Source organism: Spermophilus citellus, assembly GCF_964194105.1.
Source record: "Spermophilus citellus genome assembly, chromosome: 5".
NCBI lineage: Eukaryota > Metazoa > Chordata > Mammalia > Rodentia > Sciuridae > Spermophilus > Spermophilus citellus.
The window spans coordinates 69,503,142-69,523,200 of NC_138186.1; the positions used below are offsets into that span (position 1 = coordinate 69,503,142).

The window sequence follows — 20,059 nt, forward strand, 5'->3', positions numbered from 1 at the left end:
ACTTGACTTAACACTAACCAGTTCATGTCCCATTCCCTTGGCTTCTCTCCAGCAAAATTGATTTTAGTAATAATTCACACTCAAATGTCAATCAATGATTGTCAAGTTTTCCTTTTACCTGGGATAGGGAGTATTTGCATTTTAATTGGGGGGTTGTACAATTTAACTTGCAGAAGAGACTTTTCAAAGGGAAAACAAGCAAACAAACACACACATAACAAACCCTAAACAAAACAGGGATCCAAGTTCATGAATTCAAACATTGTGGATCAAATTGGAAGATGACTTCAAAAATTATAACGTGTTTGAAGTACACACAGCACATGCTTGTAGAGGGGAGTATGGTATCAGCCAAGTGAGTCTAGGGTTGGATCAATAGATAAAGAACTAAAATTTGTGTTTTTTTCATATCCTCTGAATCTTGCTATAATCTTCAATTAAATACTTTAATTAAATATTTCAAGTCAACAAATTCTTGCTCAACATTTGTTCTCTGGCAGATTTGTTGAAAATAAAATGAGAAAAAATAGAAAATCTCCCTTCTAAAAAAGCTTCATATTATTTCTTTTATTTTTAAATCAAATAGGGAAACTAATAAAATCGGAAGCTATGGAATGCTGAAAAAGAAATATATTCCAAATTAGAATAAAGAACTTCATGTTTGGGTTTAACAATATTGTTGAGAGAACTCAAAGGAAAGAGAGTGGATCCAAAAAGTATCCTTTATAGCAATAATCAAGATTTTCAGACTGAAAAGGAAAGATTATATATGTCTTAGAGGACTAGTGCATGTCATAGAGTAGTTACTCAATAAATATTTGTTGAATGAATCCACTGGTTGAACTGTGCATATCCAAACAGATTTTCAGGACAGTTTAACAGCTACCAAATTGGGAGAACCCACTAGTAAGAACTTTCTATCATTGGTATGTAACTTGAATGAAGATTAAAAATATACACCTAATAAAAACATTAAATAATATTAGTACATTAAATAACATAAAAATCATTATCCTCACAGTTTACAATGAGAAATCAAACCTAATAAGATGTACTTGGACAGAGATCATGCCTCTGCTTTTCCTAATGGATTTTAATTATAGGATTTCTATAAAATTAAATAATAATAAATGTCAGTTCCTATTGCTCCTATATGAAGAGGTGACATTGAATTTTTCAATCCTTATTCAAATACCTTGTTGCTGGTAGACCACAGCATTTTAGGGTCAATGTGAAGTCTTAGGGCATGAAGGGACCTGAGATAGCCTCCAGCAATTGTCCTTCTTGTAGGAGGAGATGGGAGTACAGGACTTGGAAGAGTGGAGAACCTGGTAGAAGGTAGAAATTAAAGTATTTAATTGAAGCTTGAGACCCAGAGTAATATCAGAACTTCATGAGGGAGAATAGCTATATGAAAGAGAAAAATAGAACATAAATAAACATTCAGAGTTTATTTCATGGGAAAAAAGGATGCAGATTCTGAGATCTTTGCATGCTTTGCTGAGTGCGTGTTTGCACAGGTACGAGTGTGTATATGTGTAGGTCTCTATGTGGGTGCATGTGAATTTAGGAGTCTGTGCATATATAAATATGTGCATTTGTTTGTGTATGTGGAGTGTATGAGGTGAGCATGTGTGTGGGTGAACACGATTATCAGGATAAGGTGGTTTTCCATGTCAAACCAGCTGGCACCCAGGTGTCAGATGGCTCAATTCTCTTCATTATATCTAACACAGTAGACAGAAAATTTAAAAAATGAACAAAGAAAATGTGTTCTGTTTCTAGCTGGACACTGACATCTTCCTCTAGGTTTGGCACTTCTTTTTACTTTAGCTTCTTCCTAGAACAGTGAATGTGTCATCCTCTTAGCTTCGTCCCAGCAGTTTAATGAAGGTTACTTTAATTATGCTCATAAACTCAAGGTTTAATTTTGTTGTACTGCCCTGTCTTCTTCATTAGACTCTTTGGTTTCCTTTCCAAGGAACTGAGACACCCTATAGCTCTGTGCCAATTTACGGTTAGCTCTGAGCCACTGGGGAAGCTGCCTAAAGCAAGGACATTTGAAGAGATAGGAGCCTTGAACTTAATCAGCTTGAGACCCAGAGTAATATCAAAATTGAGCTTTTGATTATTCTTTTTTTTATCCTGCTTCCTACAACTTCCTTATACTCACCTCTCTTCTCCAAATATCCACAAAACTAAACTACATCACACTGAGTTTTACTTAAAATTTAGGAAGTTTTTAAAATTTACTTTATCAATATCACTATATTAGAAAGTACAAGAGATGATGATGAGGTAGAAAAAAATGAACTTAAAAGATCAGGGGCTTTTACTTGTTTCTCCATTATGAAGTTATATTGCTGATATTTTATTAAAATTATTGACTACCTTGTTAAGAACTGTTGTTCAATTGTATGTATTATGATCTCTGTTTTTATGAATGATGCAAAAACGTATCAAGAGCTCAATTAAATTTACTGCTATACTATTTGTTAATTATGGTACTATAAAGAAGAAATATTCCTTTGAGGATCAACAGAAAGAACCTTGCTCATTTATAGAACAGTACTCCTATGAGGGCAATGAGCTAATGAGAAATTTGTATGTAACTGTGGAAATGAATGTTTTTAAGTTGTGAAACTGTGTTGCACTTAATTGCCTATGATCTCTAGGCTGATATTTTACTGTAGCATTTCTTTGCTTCTCATTCTAATAAAATATTAATATGTGAGCTAATTTTCTTTTTGTCAGAAGTAAGTTGTTCAAGTATAATGACTCTTTTATTCATTTGATAACCTGTCATTTAACTTGGTAGAGCTGTCTAAAATTGTCATATTCTTCCCTTTTTCATCTCCACTCTTGCTTTCTGGTTACCCATTCTAGCAATACAAGACCAAGTCAAGTTACAAGGCTTTTGCAGCAATTCCTACAAACACATTACTTTTGGAACAGAAGGTCAGTGTTGACTCAAAAACAGAGTGAATTTTATGTTGCTAATGTCAGTGTTATTATGTTTCTAAAATTTCTGTTGGGAAGATTTATATTTTAAAGTTAAATAAAACTGCTCTTAGTTAAGGATGATGTGCATGAAAGCATCTTGGTTAATATAACTGGATACATTGTTGATTTATCATTAAGGGGTCAATGAGTTCAGAGATGACTAGTCCATTGTCTAGCTGACTTGGGAGCTTGATTCAGATGTGAAAATATACCTATCTTTTGGAACTTAAAATAATTTTTATGTTCAAAAACTTTTATTCTACTTCACTCATATTGGTCAAAGAATCAAGGTGATATGGGGTTATGTGGCAACTGGCCACCTTGGTCATTGACTGGTCAAGACTTGATGATTAAAATTGGCTTCCACCAAGACACAATGTGGAAACTACACTACAGTTGAGAATAGCATCATATACCTCAGGATGAGCTAACCTTCTTCATTCTTTTTTGCTAGAAATGAGGGAGGATTGAGATCACTGTTAATGACTGAGCTGCTTTCACATGATTCTAGGACATTTTTGCTTTGCTATTGAGATTATAAAATTATAAGATATTACTTCAGCTTGTAAATTAAAGTGTCTTGTTTAGTAAGCCCACCACATTTGTCTAAATGAGAGTCAAATGAAGTGTTCATATCAGAATCAAAGTAAAATCAACTACCATGTCTGTCAAATTATACATTTCATATATTGTTTTTATGTAGTCTATTTATCTCTTAGTGTGTCAAGCCCATTTTTTCCCCAGTGTAATTGTAGTGTTTCAAGTACTGTTACTATCATTTTTCAAAATGTTAGTTTGTCAATGAGGTGGTATTTTGATCACTGGTTTATGAATCAATATTCTTTTTCTATTTGCATAATCTACAATGAAACCTTTGTATGAGATCTTATCTGATAAACTGTTAGTGAGAAATGCTAATAGCATATAGGTGAATATCAAGTGGACCGCATTTCTTATATCTCTGGTTATAATTTCATATTATCCACATATGGTCTAGAATCTATGTTCTATATAGTTAAATACTTTGTCCTGAAAGGTCACTAGTCTTCAGAGACATCTGCAGGCTTTTCTCTAGCTTTCCTGAATTTCTACCTTTGATAGCTTGTTAAAAGATGAGATGGCACTAACCTTCAGGAGTATGTGTGAAGTTTCACTGCCCTAGTTGCCCCTTGGCTCACTGTTTAGGGCCATGATGGGAGTCGTGGTGACCACAGGCCCTCTGCTGGTTTCAAATAGAGATCTCCCGTCTCTGGTCACCAGTGTCTGCTTTCACAGATGTGGAACAAACTTTCTCAGCAGTGAGGCAAAGAGGAGATTAGAAGCCTCCTACACCCTGGTGTCATCTCTACATACTCCATCTAAGGAGGCTCATTCTTCTGGAGTAGTGCTGCAAAGTTAATTTTCTATTGAGAAAAGTGGCAGCTAATACTTCAGGAAAGTCTGTGAAATAAGGCTGGATGCAGAATCTCTATCTTCCAGCTTTTCCTCTTCCAATTAACTGGATTATAGAGATTACGACCTGTTTGTTCATTATTAATGAAGATTCATTCATTCAATTTTCAGTTTTCTCTAAAACCCATTTCATAAATATGTATGGTGGTTTTGATGTATATTCAACCCATGCAAGTTTATTTGGGGAAGGCATTATGTTTTTAATTTTGAATAAAATATAACATTGTAGAAAAGTAACTTTTTAAAATTTTGGTGCAACTAAATGATAATTATGAATAATAATAATAAAAATGAATATTATGATAATTAATTTAACACAATGCTATTTTAAGGAGGGACAGATTATTGTATGAACACTAGAGTAGATAATTGTCTTTTGGCCGAGGTAAATTATTTGAGGACCATAAATATTTAAATTACTCAAAGGTCACAAGGTATAATATGATTTTTTTTCTTCTTTAGATCTTTTGTATAAATTTGCAAATTTTCTATTATTTTTTCCATGTTATGTATTTCTTAATCAGAAATTTTGCTTTGTAAGAATTTTAAAATCATGGACATATAAAGATTTTATGAGTTTATTTTCTTTACAATAATACTTCTTTAATAGGATTTTGTTGCTCCTGTCAGTGTTGTAATGTTTTAAAAATAAATCTGGCAATTTCGTCTTCTTTACACATCTGTTTACACAATATAATTCATCCTATGTCACTAAAATCAAAGGGATTTATTTTTGAATTGAGTGGAAAATTAGGACTATAATCTTAAGAATTTTTTCTATTTTGAAAAGAATTAACATTTTGGAATATTTTCAATCACAGAAGCTTTTTTGTGGTCCCTTTGATATTGCATAGAACTCAATTAAGGGTCAGGAAGATGCAGTCTCATTATAATACTTGGTCCACTCTGTGGAATGCCTTGAAGATAGAGCTTGCATATATAATTTAAGTCTTAAATATTTCAACAATTAATTCTATCCCCAGCTGGATTATGGCCATAATGGCTATCTTGTGCTGCATTTTTGTTCCATAGCATATTGTATAATTAACGAGAAACTGGAATTACTTTGAAAATAATACTATTTTTAAAAGCAAGATTTTCTGTAAATTGAAATACAGGCGTCTCTTGCAATGAGACTTTAAGCTATCATTAAATTATTGGCTTGGTTTCAGCTCTAATCACTCCTGGATGAAGCCCATTATTTTCAAAAGAGTACATTTTGTTGGCAGGGGACACAAATTTTCTGGTACTTCTGTAATTTATTGTCTGCATCAAAACTTAAATTTACGGCTTATTCCATATTCTATCATTTTCCCTCTGTGAACATTTGTGAAGGAAGCATTTTTAGCTTAAGTCCTAACTAAGGCTTTATAGGAAGAGATAAATATAAGGCATCATATTTTAATGTGTTGGTATCAGGGTCTTTGGCTTAAGTTTCCTCCAATAATCATCTTCTCTAAGACACGAGGATGAAATAAGAGTGACTATAAAGTAAACTTGTATTTGCAATTTTCTATGGATTCTACTCTAGCGTGTTGAACAATAGACTGAGTACTATGGACAAAATAACTTTATTCTTGGTCTCAATGCCTGCACAATAATCTATTTTGGGGAATATTAAAAGGATTCTTATTGACTAAATTTTCTTCTTATATGAATTTGAGAGCAATATGTAAAAAGTTAAAATTAAGCTGTGGGAACAATCTAATATTTCAAGTAAATGGATTGTTATTTTTATTGTATAATTATTTTAAGGAAGGAATATTTCATGATGTCAAAAATATGCATTTTTTTGTCATATTAATGATTAATAGTTTTCCAAGAAAGAATAATTTTTTTTTCTTGAAGGGAGCTCAAATTTTCTGTTCCCTTCAATATAAAAGCAGGACAAGGGTGAAGTACAATTTTCCTAATAAATGTCATTACTGTCTGCCATTTTCAAAATAAATTTAATTTATAAGTATGTTTATCTTAAACAGAATGATTCTAGCACACACAATTTTACAGGTATCAAATAAAATTATAGAGTTAGTTATTTAAATAGAGAGTTACAGGATAAATTCTTTTGTTTCATCATAGAAGGAAGGTAAAGGATAATTATTTTGAAGACCATTGCAAAGACCATTGTATAATAATAGAAAGGCAAAGATTTGGGATATCAAGTTAGTTTTTAATCGATTTATTCTAAGTTGACTATTGATTTTTAAAAACATGATTTTCTAAACTTCAATCTGATTAAGCATATGTTCTTGGGTGAGAGTATTTTAAGATCTTTGCCTATTTCAAAAATTTAACAAAATCTAGTTGTTAATTTAGCAATGACCTATCCAAGAGAGGTATCACTTAATTTAGATTAGTACAGAGGCAAGTGTGTTCCCAATTTCTTTGGCAATGAACACATCTCCAGATTTCATACCCATGCTTAACTGATTATCCTCAGGTGGTTGTCTGGATGCACCTCCTATATCACATTTAATTATTCATACTGAGTGGTTTCTTTCTCCATCATGAATATTTTGAGTAAATATAGTAGTTTTCTTTTTATAAATGTTCAGTGAATGAATGTATTTAGTTTGGGGCTGGGTAGGTTTCTAAAATTTGCAATTTCATCCCAATCTTAAGGCAAGTTTTCAATCCTAAGAGTATAAAGGGGCCTAGTATACAATATTTGAAATACTACTACTATCACTACTACTACTGGAGAATATTTAGGATAGAGTAAGTCTAACCAATTCTATATGCCAGTGAAAAGTCATAAAAGGCCTTCTGATACAAGGGTAGCAGGTTGGTTTTTGACTTGATGCATTGGGGCAATTAGATGATACCATTGCAATGGCCTCCTATTGAGTACTCTGGTGGTCAGGCACCAAACCACGTGGTTTACCATCTTCACAACTCTGTGAAGGTTAGTATATTGCTGAACCTCAAAGGACATCTGATCTTCCAGCATTACCCTGCTCTTTATGGTGGCATCAGATTGTTAAATTGAAGTATTGAGCAAGAGATGGTGATTTTGAAACCCTGTCTTCAACTTTTTTTTTTAACTCACTAAAATGTATTGAAGTCCTCTTTGAATTAGAATGACAATTTTTTTTTAAAACAAGGAACAATTAAAGGGAATTGGAAAAAAATTAGCTATGAAAAGATTTGAAAGAGCCAGGGATTGCAAATCAGCCCAATTCCTGGAGCTACTGAAAGAGATGGGGCAATTTATAGTGAAGGAGATCTTGCTCGGAAATAAGGAACACCCTTCTGATATCCTTAATTAAATGGAGAAAAAGTATGACTTCTCCTATCATTGAGCCTTGATGCAAGGGGTCTGAAACCCACTGTAGTAGTTTGCAAAAATCCCTCTTTTTCTGTGGGAGGAATAGGCATTTAATCCTCTTTCAAAGCTCATGGGACTAAAAACACTGAGTTCCTTGGTTCTTGAAAAATTTATACTGATCACAAGAAAATAATCTATTGGTAAATAGTCCTAGATCTTTAAAGAAACTAATTTTATATATCTGCAAGCTTGTTTGGCTTAGAGTGTACTTTCCCCTCTTTAGTTAAGACCTGATTCCCCAACTAGATAATCAAAGTAAGATTTATTTTTCTGAGAATATCTGCAATCCTACAAATGGTATTGTATTCCTGAAGCAAGTCTTCTGTAGTGCTCTGGTGATTTATTCTACCAAATAGTTGAGCAGATTAAGAAAGTATAGGGGCATTTAGGCTTAACATAAATCATTTTTAAAGGTTCATTTGATTCTTACTAAAATCCAGTAACTCATGTACAGAAGTTTTGAAATTCAATTCAATAGACGGTCGAGAGATAACAAAAAATTTACAAATCCTTTTAGATTATTCTTCCTTTGGAGGCAGTTTGCTGTCTAATTTCATTTCTAGTACGATCAATTCATTCCATCTTCAGATTTTTAGAACTTAATCCCATTTCCTTGGGGAGCAGTTTAGACCAATTCAATACATCTGACTGAAAAGTACAGTTCTATCAGAGGTGCTCTTTTTCAGTGGAGAACACCTATTACAGTTTATTGGCATATTTTCTCATAAGGATGAAAATATGATCTGCGATGCTTTTTCATAGCACTTGGCTCTTAATTATAATGCAGTGCTAGGTTCAGAAACTATTTTCTGCTGAAAGTTGGATTCACTAGGTCTCCTTTTAAAATCTAGGCTCCAAAGTTTGCTGTTCTGTGTAAATTGTAAATATTCTAGTAAGAATATCTGAAAATTTAGATTTAAAAATTTAAATATTTTAAAAAAGATTTAAACAATATTCTATTTATGCATCAATTGCTATAGTGCAATTTGATGAAAAATGTTTTTAATAACAATATTTTACTGGGGAATATTTTTAGAGACTGACTCACAATGAACAAATGTAAAGAAACCTCAATACAACCCTGCTGGCTAACTTGTAAAACAAACAAAATATAAATATATATAAATCTATGCTCAGGCTTATTAAGAGAGATTTAGAATATTTTCTTTTAATAAATTTTTGAACAATGAAAAAAAAGCTAGTTTTATGGCTGTTAGAAGTGGATCAAGATGATATATTTGACAAATAATTTCCAGTCAGTTAAAAAATCAAGTCTAGTAAATTTCAAGGCTATCTAATCCAAAATAAGCCCATCCACATACAAAATAGTTTTAATACCATCTGACTATTGCCCCCATTTCAGGTTTTGTCATTTCTGCTTAAAACCATTATCTTGCTTAGTTTTCTTGGGGACATAAGTAGATAATTTTGACATTCTTTGAATGAAGTCTAATAATTTGAGTAGCCCAACAAAAGTTGTATTTGCCTGTAGTAATTTTCTAATTTAGCTAAAATAACAACCACATCTGGTTTTGGCTGAAAAAAAAAATCATCTCACTGTACCAATACTGATCACATGCTAAGAGCTGATCATTGACGAGAAGCAAATTTAATTATATTATGGAAAAATAACTAATTTATTTATTAGTTAAAATACTTAGAGTTTAAACCACTTCTCTAAAGCATTTCACTGTGGAGTCCTAAAATCATATTTATATAATTCATTCACTCATTTAAATGCATTACTTTCTGAGTTCACTCTTCAATCCATCCTGAAGATTTTTCCTGAGCCTCTACCATGTTCTGTATCCTGGGGCTACAAAGATAATACCATAATAGAACAAATAGTCCAGTATTGTAAAGAAATAGTTTGGGAAAAAATTACCATACAGTATGCTTAAGTATATGGTGCCTAATCAGGGAATGATTGACTTTAGTCTGAGGGCCAGAAAGACATTATAAAGGTGTCTGATTTGGGTCTTCAAGATGAATCAGTGTTGAACACAAACAATTGAAAAAAATAAGTTCTACTTTAAAAAGAAAAGCAAAGAAAAAGATGAATAGGAGTTCTCTAAGTGATACTATGAAGCCGAACTCCACTGCCCCTGGTTGTTCACTCGGTACCTTTGTTCAACCCTTGTGTGGCCTGCATACTATTTGGTGTCCTCCTTTCTTGGACTTCGGGTACCTGTGATATACACTGTATATAAACCATTGTGATTTAGCATCTGTTTGGTGTAAGAGTCATGTATTTGTTCATACTAATAACACTGGGGAAGGAACCTCTTCCTTACCTACAGTATGAATAGGAACTGATGAACACCTGCTATCAGGGAAATATTAAACCCTCTGAATACCAGATAAGAGATATTATGTAAAAATTTCTGTTCCCCACCAATCATTTCTCATTATTAATCTTAATTTTAGAGGAAGAAGAAAAATGCATAAGACATTATTTTTGGTAAAAATATTTCTATTCAGTTATCATAACTAATCTTCTAAATTTTGTTATATAATAGGGAGGGAAGTGCATTTTGGAAACAAAAGTTTTCAAACAATATTTTGTTTGTGAACTATTAAAATAAAGGGATGGTAAGAGCTTTTCCTTTAGATGCCATTTTTATGAATTCTTAGGTATATATCCTGTGCTAAAGAGATGATTCTAGCATCTGACATGCAGCCTGTAGGTAAAGGCCTATAAGTGTAGATGTAGATCTGTTATTTGCCTGGGTTTGTAAAAAGGAGGAAAATAGATTCTGATGAGCAATGAATTTCACAGTTCCATGTGCTGGTGGGACAAGTTTAATTAAGGATATGGCTAAATCAAGATGACAATAAAGAAATGAGAAATGGGAGGCAAATCTAAACAAGAGGACAGGGCAGAATGGTATTCTAAAAAAATTTGTATAAAACATCATAATAGAGAACTGGTTCTTTTATTTGTTTACAAATTTACCAGAACATCTATATTCAGATCATTATTTTTTTTACTTTGAAAATGATTGCCTTGAAGGGCTAGTCACTTATTCTAATTAGTCTGTAATTGCTTATCACATTTGTGATGATTTCTTTAGTACCTGTCTTGGAAACTCATGGCACATATTTCTGAATGAACTTAGCGATGGCAGATTGTTGAAATTTGAAAGTAGATTTGAACTAGATAGGTTGAAAAGCTTCCTGTGGTAAAACATTTAGAATTGATGATCAAAATTCTAAAACTAGGTAGAATATGTGAAATTACCATCTTTTTAGGTCATTTTCAGTCAAACACTGGCAAGTGTGGTCCAATTCAGTAGACAGCTTTAGCACATAAAAAAAGTATGGGAAATCCCAAAGGACCAAATACCATACCAGACTGAAATTCAGAATGTTCATCTGCATGCAGATGCTTTGGTTGTTTTGAAGGTATTAAACTCACTAATCATAAGAATGTGCATTTATTGTTAACTAGGCAAGGGGAGAGAAAGACTTGGAACTGAGCAAGATAGAGAACTGAAATTGCATCATTATCATAAAGCCAGGATTTTTGAAAGGTTGTACTCTCAAGTACAGGATGGAAAAGATGAGAAAAAGACATTTACAAAAGAAAGACAAGCACATTTTCTAATTAATCTAAGCTCAGGGTAGGAAAAAAATAAACTTTAACCACAAGCTTGCTCTCCAAGGTGGGTTTAAAATTTGAATCCACACAACTCATGTAATGCTGCTTAGAAACTTTGCCCAAATCTTTGGATAACTATTGGATAATTAATACATGTGTCCATGAAGCCCAGTAAAGGATAAAATCATGGAATAGAGGTTTCAGTTTCTGCCTACAATCAGGCAAACAGGGTTTGGAGTCCAATTAACTGCATGATAAAACTAATTTAAAAAAAATTTTCATGAGACCATAACAGAATCTGGAGTCTTTATAATATGTCATTCAGTCTCTAAACCATAATATCTGTACAGTCGAAAAACAGAACAATGCCACCAATATTCAAGGGTAGAAATCAACCCCAAGTTTTTACAGGTGTTGTGATTATCTGGTAAAGGTTTTAAAGCTATTATTATAAATATGCTCAAGGATGTAAAGGAAAATATTATCATAATGAATTAACATATAGAAATTCTCAACATAAAAATAAAAACTATAAATTAGAATCAAATGAAAATGCTAGAATTGAAAAATAAAATATTGAAAATAAAAAGTGCACTGGATTGGCTTAAGAGAAAATTTGAGATATAGAAAATCAATAAAATTGAAGATAGATCAATAGAAATTACCTGTTTTTAAAAACAGGAGAGACAAATATTGAAGAATTGAACAGAGCTTCACTGATATGTGGGATATATCAACATATAACTGGAGTCTCAGAAGGAGGATAGGAAGAGAGAGAAAATGGAGTGAAAAAAATACCAAATTTCCCAAATTTGATGAAAGACAAAAAATGTATACTTTCAAGAATTTCAGATAGTCCCAAGAAATTTTAATACAAAGAAAACCATGCATAGGCACATGACAAATTGCTAAGGTTCAAATATAAAGAGAAAATCAACACCCTACAGACAGAGCAACAGAAATACATGAAGGCTAACTTCTCAGAAACAATGGAGGCCAGAACATGGTGGAATAAGACCTTTGAAAAGGTGAGAAAGAAAACTCTATATTCTATATTTCTTCAAGAATGAAGCAAGATAGAGATATTTATAGCTAAAAGAAAACTAAGAGAATTCCTTGATAGCAGACTTGCATTACAAAAAAAAATTGCTAAAGCAATATTTTCAAGATGAAGGGAAATAATGGCAAATAGAATCTAAGAACTTCAGTAAGGAATGCAGATCATAGGGAGTGGTGGTTATGTGGCTAACTAGGAAATGTGATTCTATTCAAATTTCTTTAAAATACACATAACTACTTCAAGTTTACACCACAGTAATGTTTATAGCATGTTTAAATGTAATTTACATAGCAATTAGAGCACATAAATAAGAGGATGAACTGAACTGTAATTGCAAGCTTCTTGTTTATTGTGTGACATGATCTAAGATTTTGTGTGCTTGAGTTACACCTCAGTATGAATGAAAAAATTTCAAGGATTCCCCTCACCCCCCCCAAAAAACACATAGCCTATAACTCCTGCATTATTTGGTGTAAGGAACACTAGCTGACACAATAGACAAACCCTGACATTTTAATGACTTGATGCAATTGATGTTTGCTACCTTCCCACATTATAGCTTGTTGTCACTCAGTTTGACCCTCCTGCACAGCCCCCTCTAATAGTGACTCAATAATGTTTTTTACTCTCATCTTGCATGTCAGTTATCTGTAGAAGATGAGAGAGAGAGCGGTGTAGGTGGGGCACTGAAGAAAAGTCATATCTATTCCTAACTTCCTTTCACCAGAGGTTACCCATCATTTTTTTATTGCATTCAGTAAAAATCAGTCATAAATCCATACATAAATTCTTGAGGCTAAGAAGATGTTGTGCAACTGTGTTCAAGCAAATAAAAGAAAGTGATGAATACTTGGCATTATCTCTGTCACATGCCCAAATTAATGGATAGAAAAAAATGAACAAGGAACATAACTTTAATTAATTAAAATGAAAACAATTAAATAAAAAGTAAAATAGAAAAAAAAGTAGGTCAAAAACAGAACAAACAGCCTCCTTTCTTTACGGTTGCACTTTATATTAGAGAGATTGTTTTCACAGGGGAAATTGGATGAATGTGGAAAGTGTCTTCATATTAGAGAATAGCTCATCAAATGATTCAGTTTTTTTTCCTTAGATAATTAAGATATACAGGGTTTGCTTTTCTACTACATTGGTATTTGATTGGAAGCCTCACATGAGAAATATTTCATTTATCACTAGGCACTAGATGAACCAGCCAAGACTGAAAATGTCTCCAAGGACAGCACATTAGACCTTCCTGTGGAGGTAATGACTTCAGATTACCCTGCTTGTGGCATGCAACCCTGGAACTCACTGCTAACTCAGTACCTGGTTTCAATTTTTCCAGTTTTGTTATCCTGCACAGCTCAGGCAGAAAACTGAAGAGCTCTGTGCTACCATTGATAAGGTCTTGCAGGATTCCTTGTCTATGGTAATGCCTTAGAATAGAATGTGCTATTCAAACATTTGCTTCGCTTCTCTTCATTTCCCTCTACTTTAGTATGATGCCTCACAGGACTGTCCTTTTCTTTTCTTTCTTTCTTTCTTCTTTCTTTTTCTTCCAGCATTCTTCTGATTCTCCTTCAAGGTCCCCTCAGACATTGTTGGGTTCTGAAACAATCAAAGTATGTATATATTTATTATAATTTACTGATCTATAGATTTACTAGGTCAGTGATTTTCAAACTGAGTCAAAGCTCAATAGTCAGTTGGGAAATTGATAGTTAGTAAACCAATATATAAAAATGCCACCAGCATTTTAAAAATAGTACAATATCAGGTTCTATTTCAAGTACTGTATAGCTGTTGTTGACATTTGTTTCTGTTTGTTTACATGTTCACATGTGTACAAATTTGCATAGTAAATCTATTTCTTACTTGGGTCATGTTCAAAACAGTTGGAAAATGTACTAGAGTATGTAGTTGTATGTTAGCATTTTATAGAACTGGATGTAGAATCTGTGACTTATCTCAAACTATAGCTTCATTATTAATGTAATTACAGCTACTTAGAATTGTTAAACTGGAAAATGAAGAGGTCTAAAATAGTACTATTCTAATAGCTTTAATATAGGTATATTTCTGGATTTTTAAAATTTGATAGACCAAATTAATTTCATTGTACTTTGGGACAGAATGCTAAATATTTTAGATTGCTAAAGTACTACTAGGCTATTTGTTGTTGTAATTAAATATGTGTTTCCTTCTTAAAATGTAGTCATTTTTATTTGGAGAAATATTACACTTCTCTGAATTATTTTTCAAATATATATATATATATATATATATATATATATATATATGTATGTATTGTATTTTTTTCAAATGTTTATATTGGTGAGTATAACTTTACTCACCCAAATTTCAGAATGCATGTGGCTTTTCCTTTATTGATAACTATTATTATAATTATTATTTTCTTTTCTGTCCTCCTTATTTTCTGTCTTGGAGTTAGTACTTTCTGCATGTCTTTTCAAAAAATGGGACATTGATGTCTGACATAGGTTTTAAAAATGCAGAATTCTTCATAACTAGAAGAATTATCCTAATTTTTAACTGGAACATTATTGAAAAATATACATTATTAGTAAAATAGAAGCCTGGGAACTGATTGTTGTCATATCAATAAATTATATTTTTAACAGAGAGAACCCACAAACATAGTTTCTGTATTTGGAATCTATTTTGTTGTATATACATTAAGTCTATTAATTAAAAATTTTCTTGTACCAAAAACAACATTATTTTATAAAAATAATTATTATTTAAAATAAATTTTTAAAATTTAACTTGTTTAACATGTAAAATATGTATTATATTAAATATAGTAATTGTATTTAAGAAGTTACATATGAATAGTAATATATATTTTATTGATTTAACAAATATCTAGTACTCATTATATTAAAAAATGATATTTTAGGTCACTAGATTTCAGGCAATTTTTCTTGAACAATTTTTTAAAAAAATTTTATTTGATATATAATATTTATACATATTTTTATATACAAGGTAATGTTATGATTCATGTATACAACTCAATAAGTAGCATATCAATCACATTAAGCTTTTATAAATTCTTTATGATAAGTGCATTCAGATTCCTTCTTTCTAATTAGTTTGAGGTATATATAAAGTTTTATATTTATTATATCCACCCTGCTCTGCCATAGAATACCAGAACTTATCCCTTCTGTCAAGAAATTTTATGCTACCAGTTGATTGACCCCTCCCATCATAACCCAGTTTAATCAACAATCCCTATTCTGCTCTCAACTTCTGTAAGATCAACTTTTTCAGATTCTGTTTAGAACTGAGATCATGTGGTGGTTGTGTTTCTGTTCTTGACTTATTTCACATTTCTCCAGTTCTATTCAGATAGGATTTCATGTTTTTTTATTCTAACCTGTTATATATAACAGCAGAATGCATCAAATTCTTATTACACATAGAGAGCACTTTTTTCATATCTCTGGTTGTACACAAAGTAGAGTCACACCATTTGTGTCTTCATACAGGTACTTAGGGTAGTGATGTTCATCTCATTCCACCATCTTTCCTCCCCCCATATCCCCTCCCTTCCCCTATTTCCCCTTTGCTCTATCTAGAGTTTGTGTAATCCACCCATGCTCCCCCCACCACTTTATGAATCAGTATCCTTGTATCAGAGAAAACATTTGGCATTTGGTGTTTTGGGATTGGCTGAATTCACGGATCATTATATTCTCCAACTGCATCAATTTACCTGCAAATGCCATGATTTTATTGTCTTTTAATGCTGAATAGTATTCCACTGTGTGTATATATACCACATTTTCTTTATCCATTCATCATCTGAAGGGCATCTAGGTTGGTTCCACAATTTAGCTATTATGAATTGTGCTCCTATAAATATTAATGTGGCTGTGTCCCTGTAGTATGCTGTAAGTCCTTTGGGTATAAACTGAGGACTGAAATAGCTGGGTCAAATGGTGATTCCATCCTCAATTTTCCGAGGAATCTCCATACTGCTTTCTATTTTGGCTGCACCACTTTGCAGTCCTATCAGCAATGTATGAGTGTACCTTTTTCACCACATTCTCACCAACATTTATTGTTGCCTGTATTCTTGATGATTGCCATTCTGACAGGAGTGAGATGAAATTTTAGAAAGATTTTGATTTGCATTTCTCTAATTGATAGAGATGTTGAACTCTCTTTCATATATTTGTTGTTCAATTGTATTTCTTCTTCTGTGAAGTGTCAGTTCAGTTCCTTAGCTCATTTATTGATTTGGTTATTTGTTTTATTAGTGTTAAGTTTTTGAAAGCTTTATATATCCTATAGATTAATGCTTTATCGGAGGTACATGTGGTAAAGATTTTATCCAAATCTGTAGGCTCTCTCCTCAAGTTATTAATTGTTTCCTTTGCTGAGAAGAAGCTTTTTAATTTGAATCCATCCCATTTTTTTGATTCTTGATTTTACTTCTTGCACTTTAGGAGTCTTGTCAAGGAAGTCAGATCCTAGGCCAATGTGATGAATATTTGGGCCTATTTTTTCTTTTGTTAGGTGCAGGGTCTCTGTTTTAGTGTCTAAGTTTTTGATCTATTTTGAGTTGATTTTTGTACAGGGTGAGAGATAGAGGTTTAATTTCATTTTGCTACACATGGATTTCCGGTTTGGCCTCACCATTTGTTAAATAGGCTATATTTTCTCCAGTGAATGTTTTTGGCACCTTTGTCTGGTATGAGATAACCATATTTATGTGAGTTTGTCTCTGTGTCCTCTATTATGTACTATTGGTCTACAAGTCTATTTTGGGGCCAATACCATTTTGTTTTTGTTACTATAGCTCTGTAGTATAGTATAAGGTCTGGTATTGTGATGCCTCCTGCTTCACTTTTCTTGCTAAGGATTGCTTTAGCCATTCTGGTTCTCTCATTTTTCCAAATAAATTTCATGATTGATTTTTCTATTTCTATGAAGAATGTCATTGGGATTTTAATAGGAATTGAACTAACTCTGTATAACACTTTAGGTTGTATGGCCATTTTGACAATATTAATTCTGCCTATCCAGGAGCATGGGAGATTTTTCCATCTTCTGAGGTTTTCTTCAATTTCTTTCTTTAGTGTTCTGTAGTTTTCATTGTAGAGGTCTTTTGCCTCTTTTGTTAGATTGATTCCCAGGTTTTTTTTTTTTTGAGGGTATTTTTAATGGAGTAGTTTTCCTAATTTCTCTTTCAGTGGATTCATCGCTGATGTATAGGAATGCATTTGATTTATGGATGTTGATTTTATATCCTGCTACTTTGCTGAATTCATTTATTAGTTCTAAAAGTTTTCTGGTGGGAGTTTTTGGATCTTGAAGCAAGAAAAAGCTTGGTTGTGTAAAAATGAAGAAAGACACCCAATGCATTTGTAGAATAGAGAGCTAGGGATTAACAGTGTAAAATGAAGTTAAGAAGGACTCATGATAGTACCTTACTTAGGTCATGGCATGAAATTTGGATTCCACAGAAAATGGAAAGTCATAAAAAAAAAGGGCTGGGGAATAATGTGGAGCCATAGGGAGCAATCACTCTGACTTCTGTGAAGAGGCATTTCTGTCAGGGATTGCCCTCTGTGCTTGTGGCCTGGAGAGAGGGGTTCAGAGCAGAGAGAAGCATATGGGTTCGAGACTTACTGTGAAATTGGAAGTGAGTAGTGAAAGAGAGAGGAGTCATGAATGAGCCACAGGTCTCTGCCTTGAGGATAGACAACAGTGGAGGAGGCCCAGTGGGATGGAGGGTAGAGGGTTATATTAGTTTTGGACAGATTTGTTTGAGGTTAATGTCAGAGAAGCTTACACCTGTGAGTCTGTAGCTAATGTTAAAGATCTGAAGATCACAACATAGATGTTGAAAGTGCCCTACATGGAGCTCCAAGCAACAAAACATCACAGGTCAGTGGGGGAAGAGCCAGCAAAAAAGAATGAAAAGGACATTATGGTAAGAGGAAAGTTGGAGGGTGTGGTGTGGTGTCATGGAAGCTATGTGAAAAGTGTTTAAGAGACTATCATTGTTGATGCTGCTAAGAGGAAGAGCAAACTAAGGTTAGGTAAGCATGTATGTTACTGGACTTGTGCATTTCCAAACTATAGGGCTGATGCTTATGTGTAGGTGTTCATTCTCTTCTCTGATTTTTTATGACTGTTGTTAGCATATATTTTTGTTTTGAAACTAAGGCTTTTCCTATGGGCATGAAAATAGTCAAATTTAACATTTTTAATTCAACCTTTTCTAGATGGTGTCTTTTTTTTCTTTACTTTTATTTTTAACCTTTTGAAACTCCCTCGTCTAAGTATGTTTTCCTATAGAAAAAAATATATTTTTATATATTTTATATATTATGCTATATATTCTATATTCAATCAATTTTATACTCAGTCTGAGATTCTATTTATTGGAAACCTTTAGCCATTTAGAGTTATTGCAGCTCTATTGTATTAGTGCTAATTTCTGCAATTTTTATTTAAATTTTTCTACTTAAAATGTCTCTTCCCTTTGTTTTTTCTCCTTTCTTTTGATATTTTGACACTTACTGATGGCAATTTTGAATTTTTTGTTAGTTTTTTGGTAGTTATACAAATATTGCTGAAGACAATAATTATGTTATTTTCTTATCAATTTTCAAGTTTATCAATATCTTTTCAACATTATGCAAGTACTATAAAACTTTTCAATTTATACTTGTTTTTAGTCATGCTAAACAAACATATACAGTTTATTAGTACTATTTTGAAATTTTGTGTGCATTTATATGTTTATACTTTTCCTTGATCTCTTCTTTATTTAGGTCTTTGATCTTCACACATTCATAAATTTCTGCTTTTCCCCCCCTTTATGAAGATCTTGCTGAAATTTTTATTAAATAGATCTATTTGTGCATGTTTGGAATTCTGTATACGCAAGGGTATCTTAATTTTGCCCTTCCTTTAAATTATAGTTTACTGAACATAAAAATTGTAGGTCTTCTCCATTAATATGTTTCTTCCTAGATTCTCCTTTTTGAATAACATACTTATGAACTATTTTGTCAGCATGATATTTATTATTCTGCAACAGTGACCATTTCTAAGAGGCTCTGTGAGTTTTTAGAATTTTATCTCTACATATAAGAGATAACATGTCTAGGTTGGAATTTTATCTTATGCTTTTTGATTCGAATTGTCTATGGCCTTTCATCTTCTATCTGCAATTCTCCATTCCCCTTAAAACCTGGAAAAGTTTTAGTCATTATTTTTCCAAATGCGTTTTTTTCCCATGGGAAATCTTAATACTGATTTTGTCACTTTTGATTCTGTATTCTGTCTCTTAATCTTTATATTCTTTTCTATTTATTGTTTCCTGATTCCTTCAAGAGAATTTCTTGAGCTGATATTCCAAGAATTTGTTTAGTATCTATTCTGTTTTATAATCCTTATAGTAAATTCTTTCTTGTAGTTTACATATTTTTTTCCTTTAAAGTCAAGTTTATTGAGTCTGTGAGTCTGTAGCTGAGGTATAATTTGGCCACAACAAAATTCACTACAATTTCTACAATTCTATGAGTTTAACAAAATTGTATTTTTGACCACCACCACCACATTCAAG

General features: G+C 32.4%; 1 protein-coding gene across 21 annotated transcripts in view; it reads left to right on the forward strand.

Moving 5' to 3' along the window:
- MLIP (muscular LMNA interacting protein) overlaps positions 1–20,059 on the forward strand; it is a 232,839-nt gene that overhangs the window by 128,075 nt on the left and 84,705 nt on the right. For 11 of the 21 annotated variants that reach the window (XM_081295746.1, XM_081295744.1, XM_081295758.1 and 8 more), the window contains 4 exons: positions 2,887–2,958; positions 13,645–13,710; positions 13,793–13,876; positions 14,010–14,069. The exons of 2 other annotated variants lie outside the window; for them this stretch is intronic. In XM_081295746.1, the coding sequence (XP_081151872.1) occupies positions 2,887–2,958; positions 13,645–13,710; positions 13,793–13,876; positions 14,010–14,069 (282 nt within the window). The remainder of the gene's footprint in view (positions 1–2,886; positions 2,959–13,644; positions 13,711–13,792; positions 13,877–14,009; positions 14,070–20,059) is intronic. 8 more of the 21 variants (XM_081295760.1, XM_081295757.1, XM_081295749.1 and 5 more) reach the window with 5 other exon arrangements.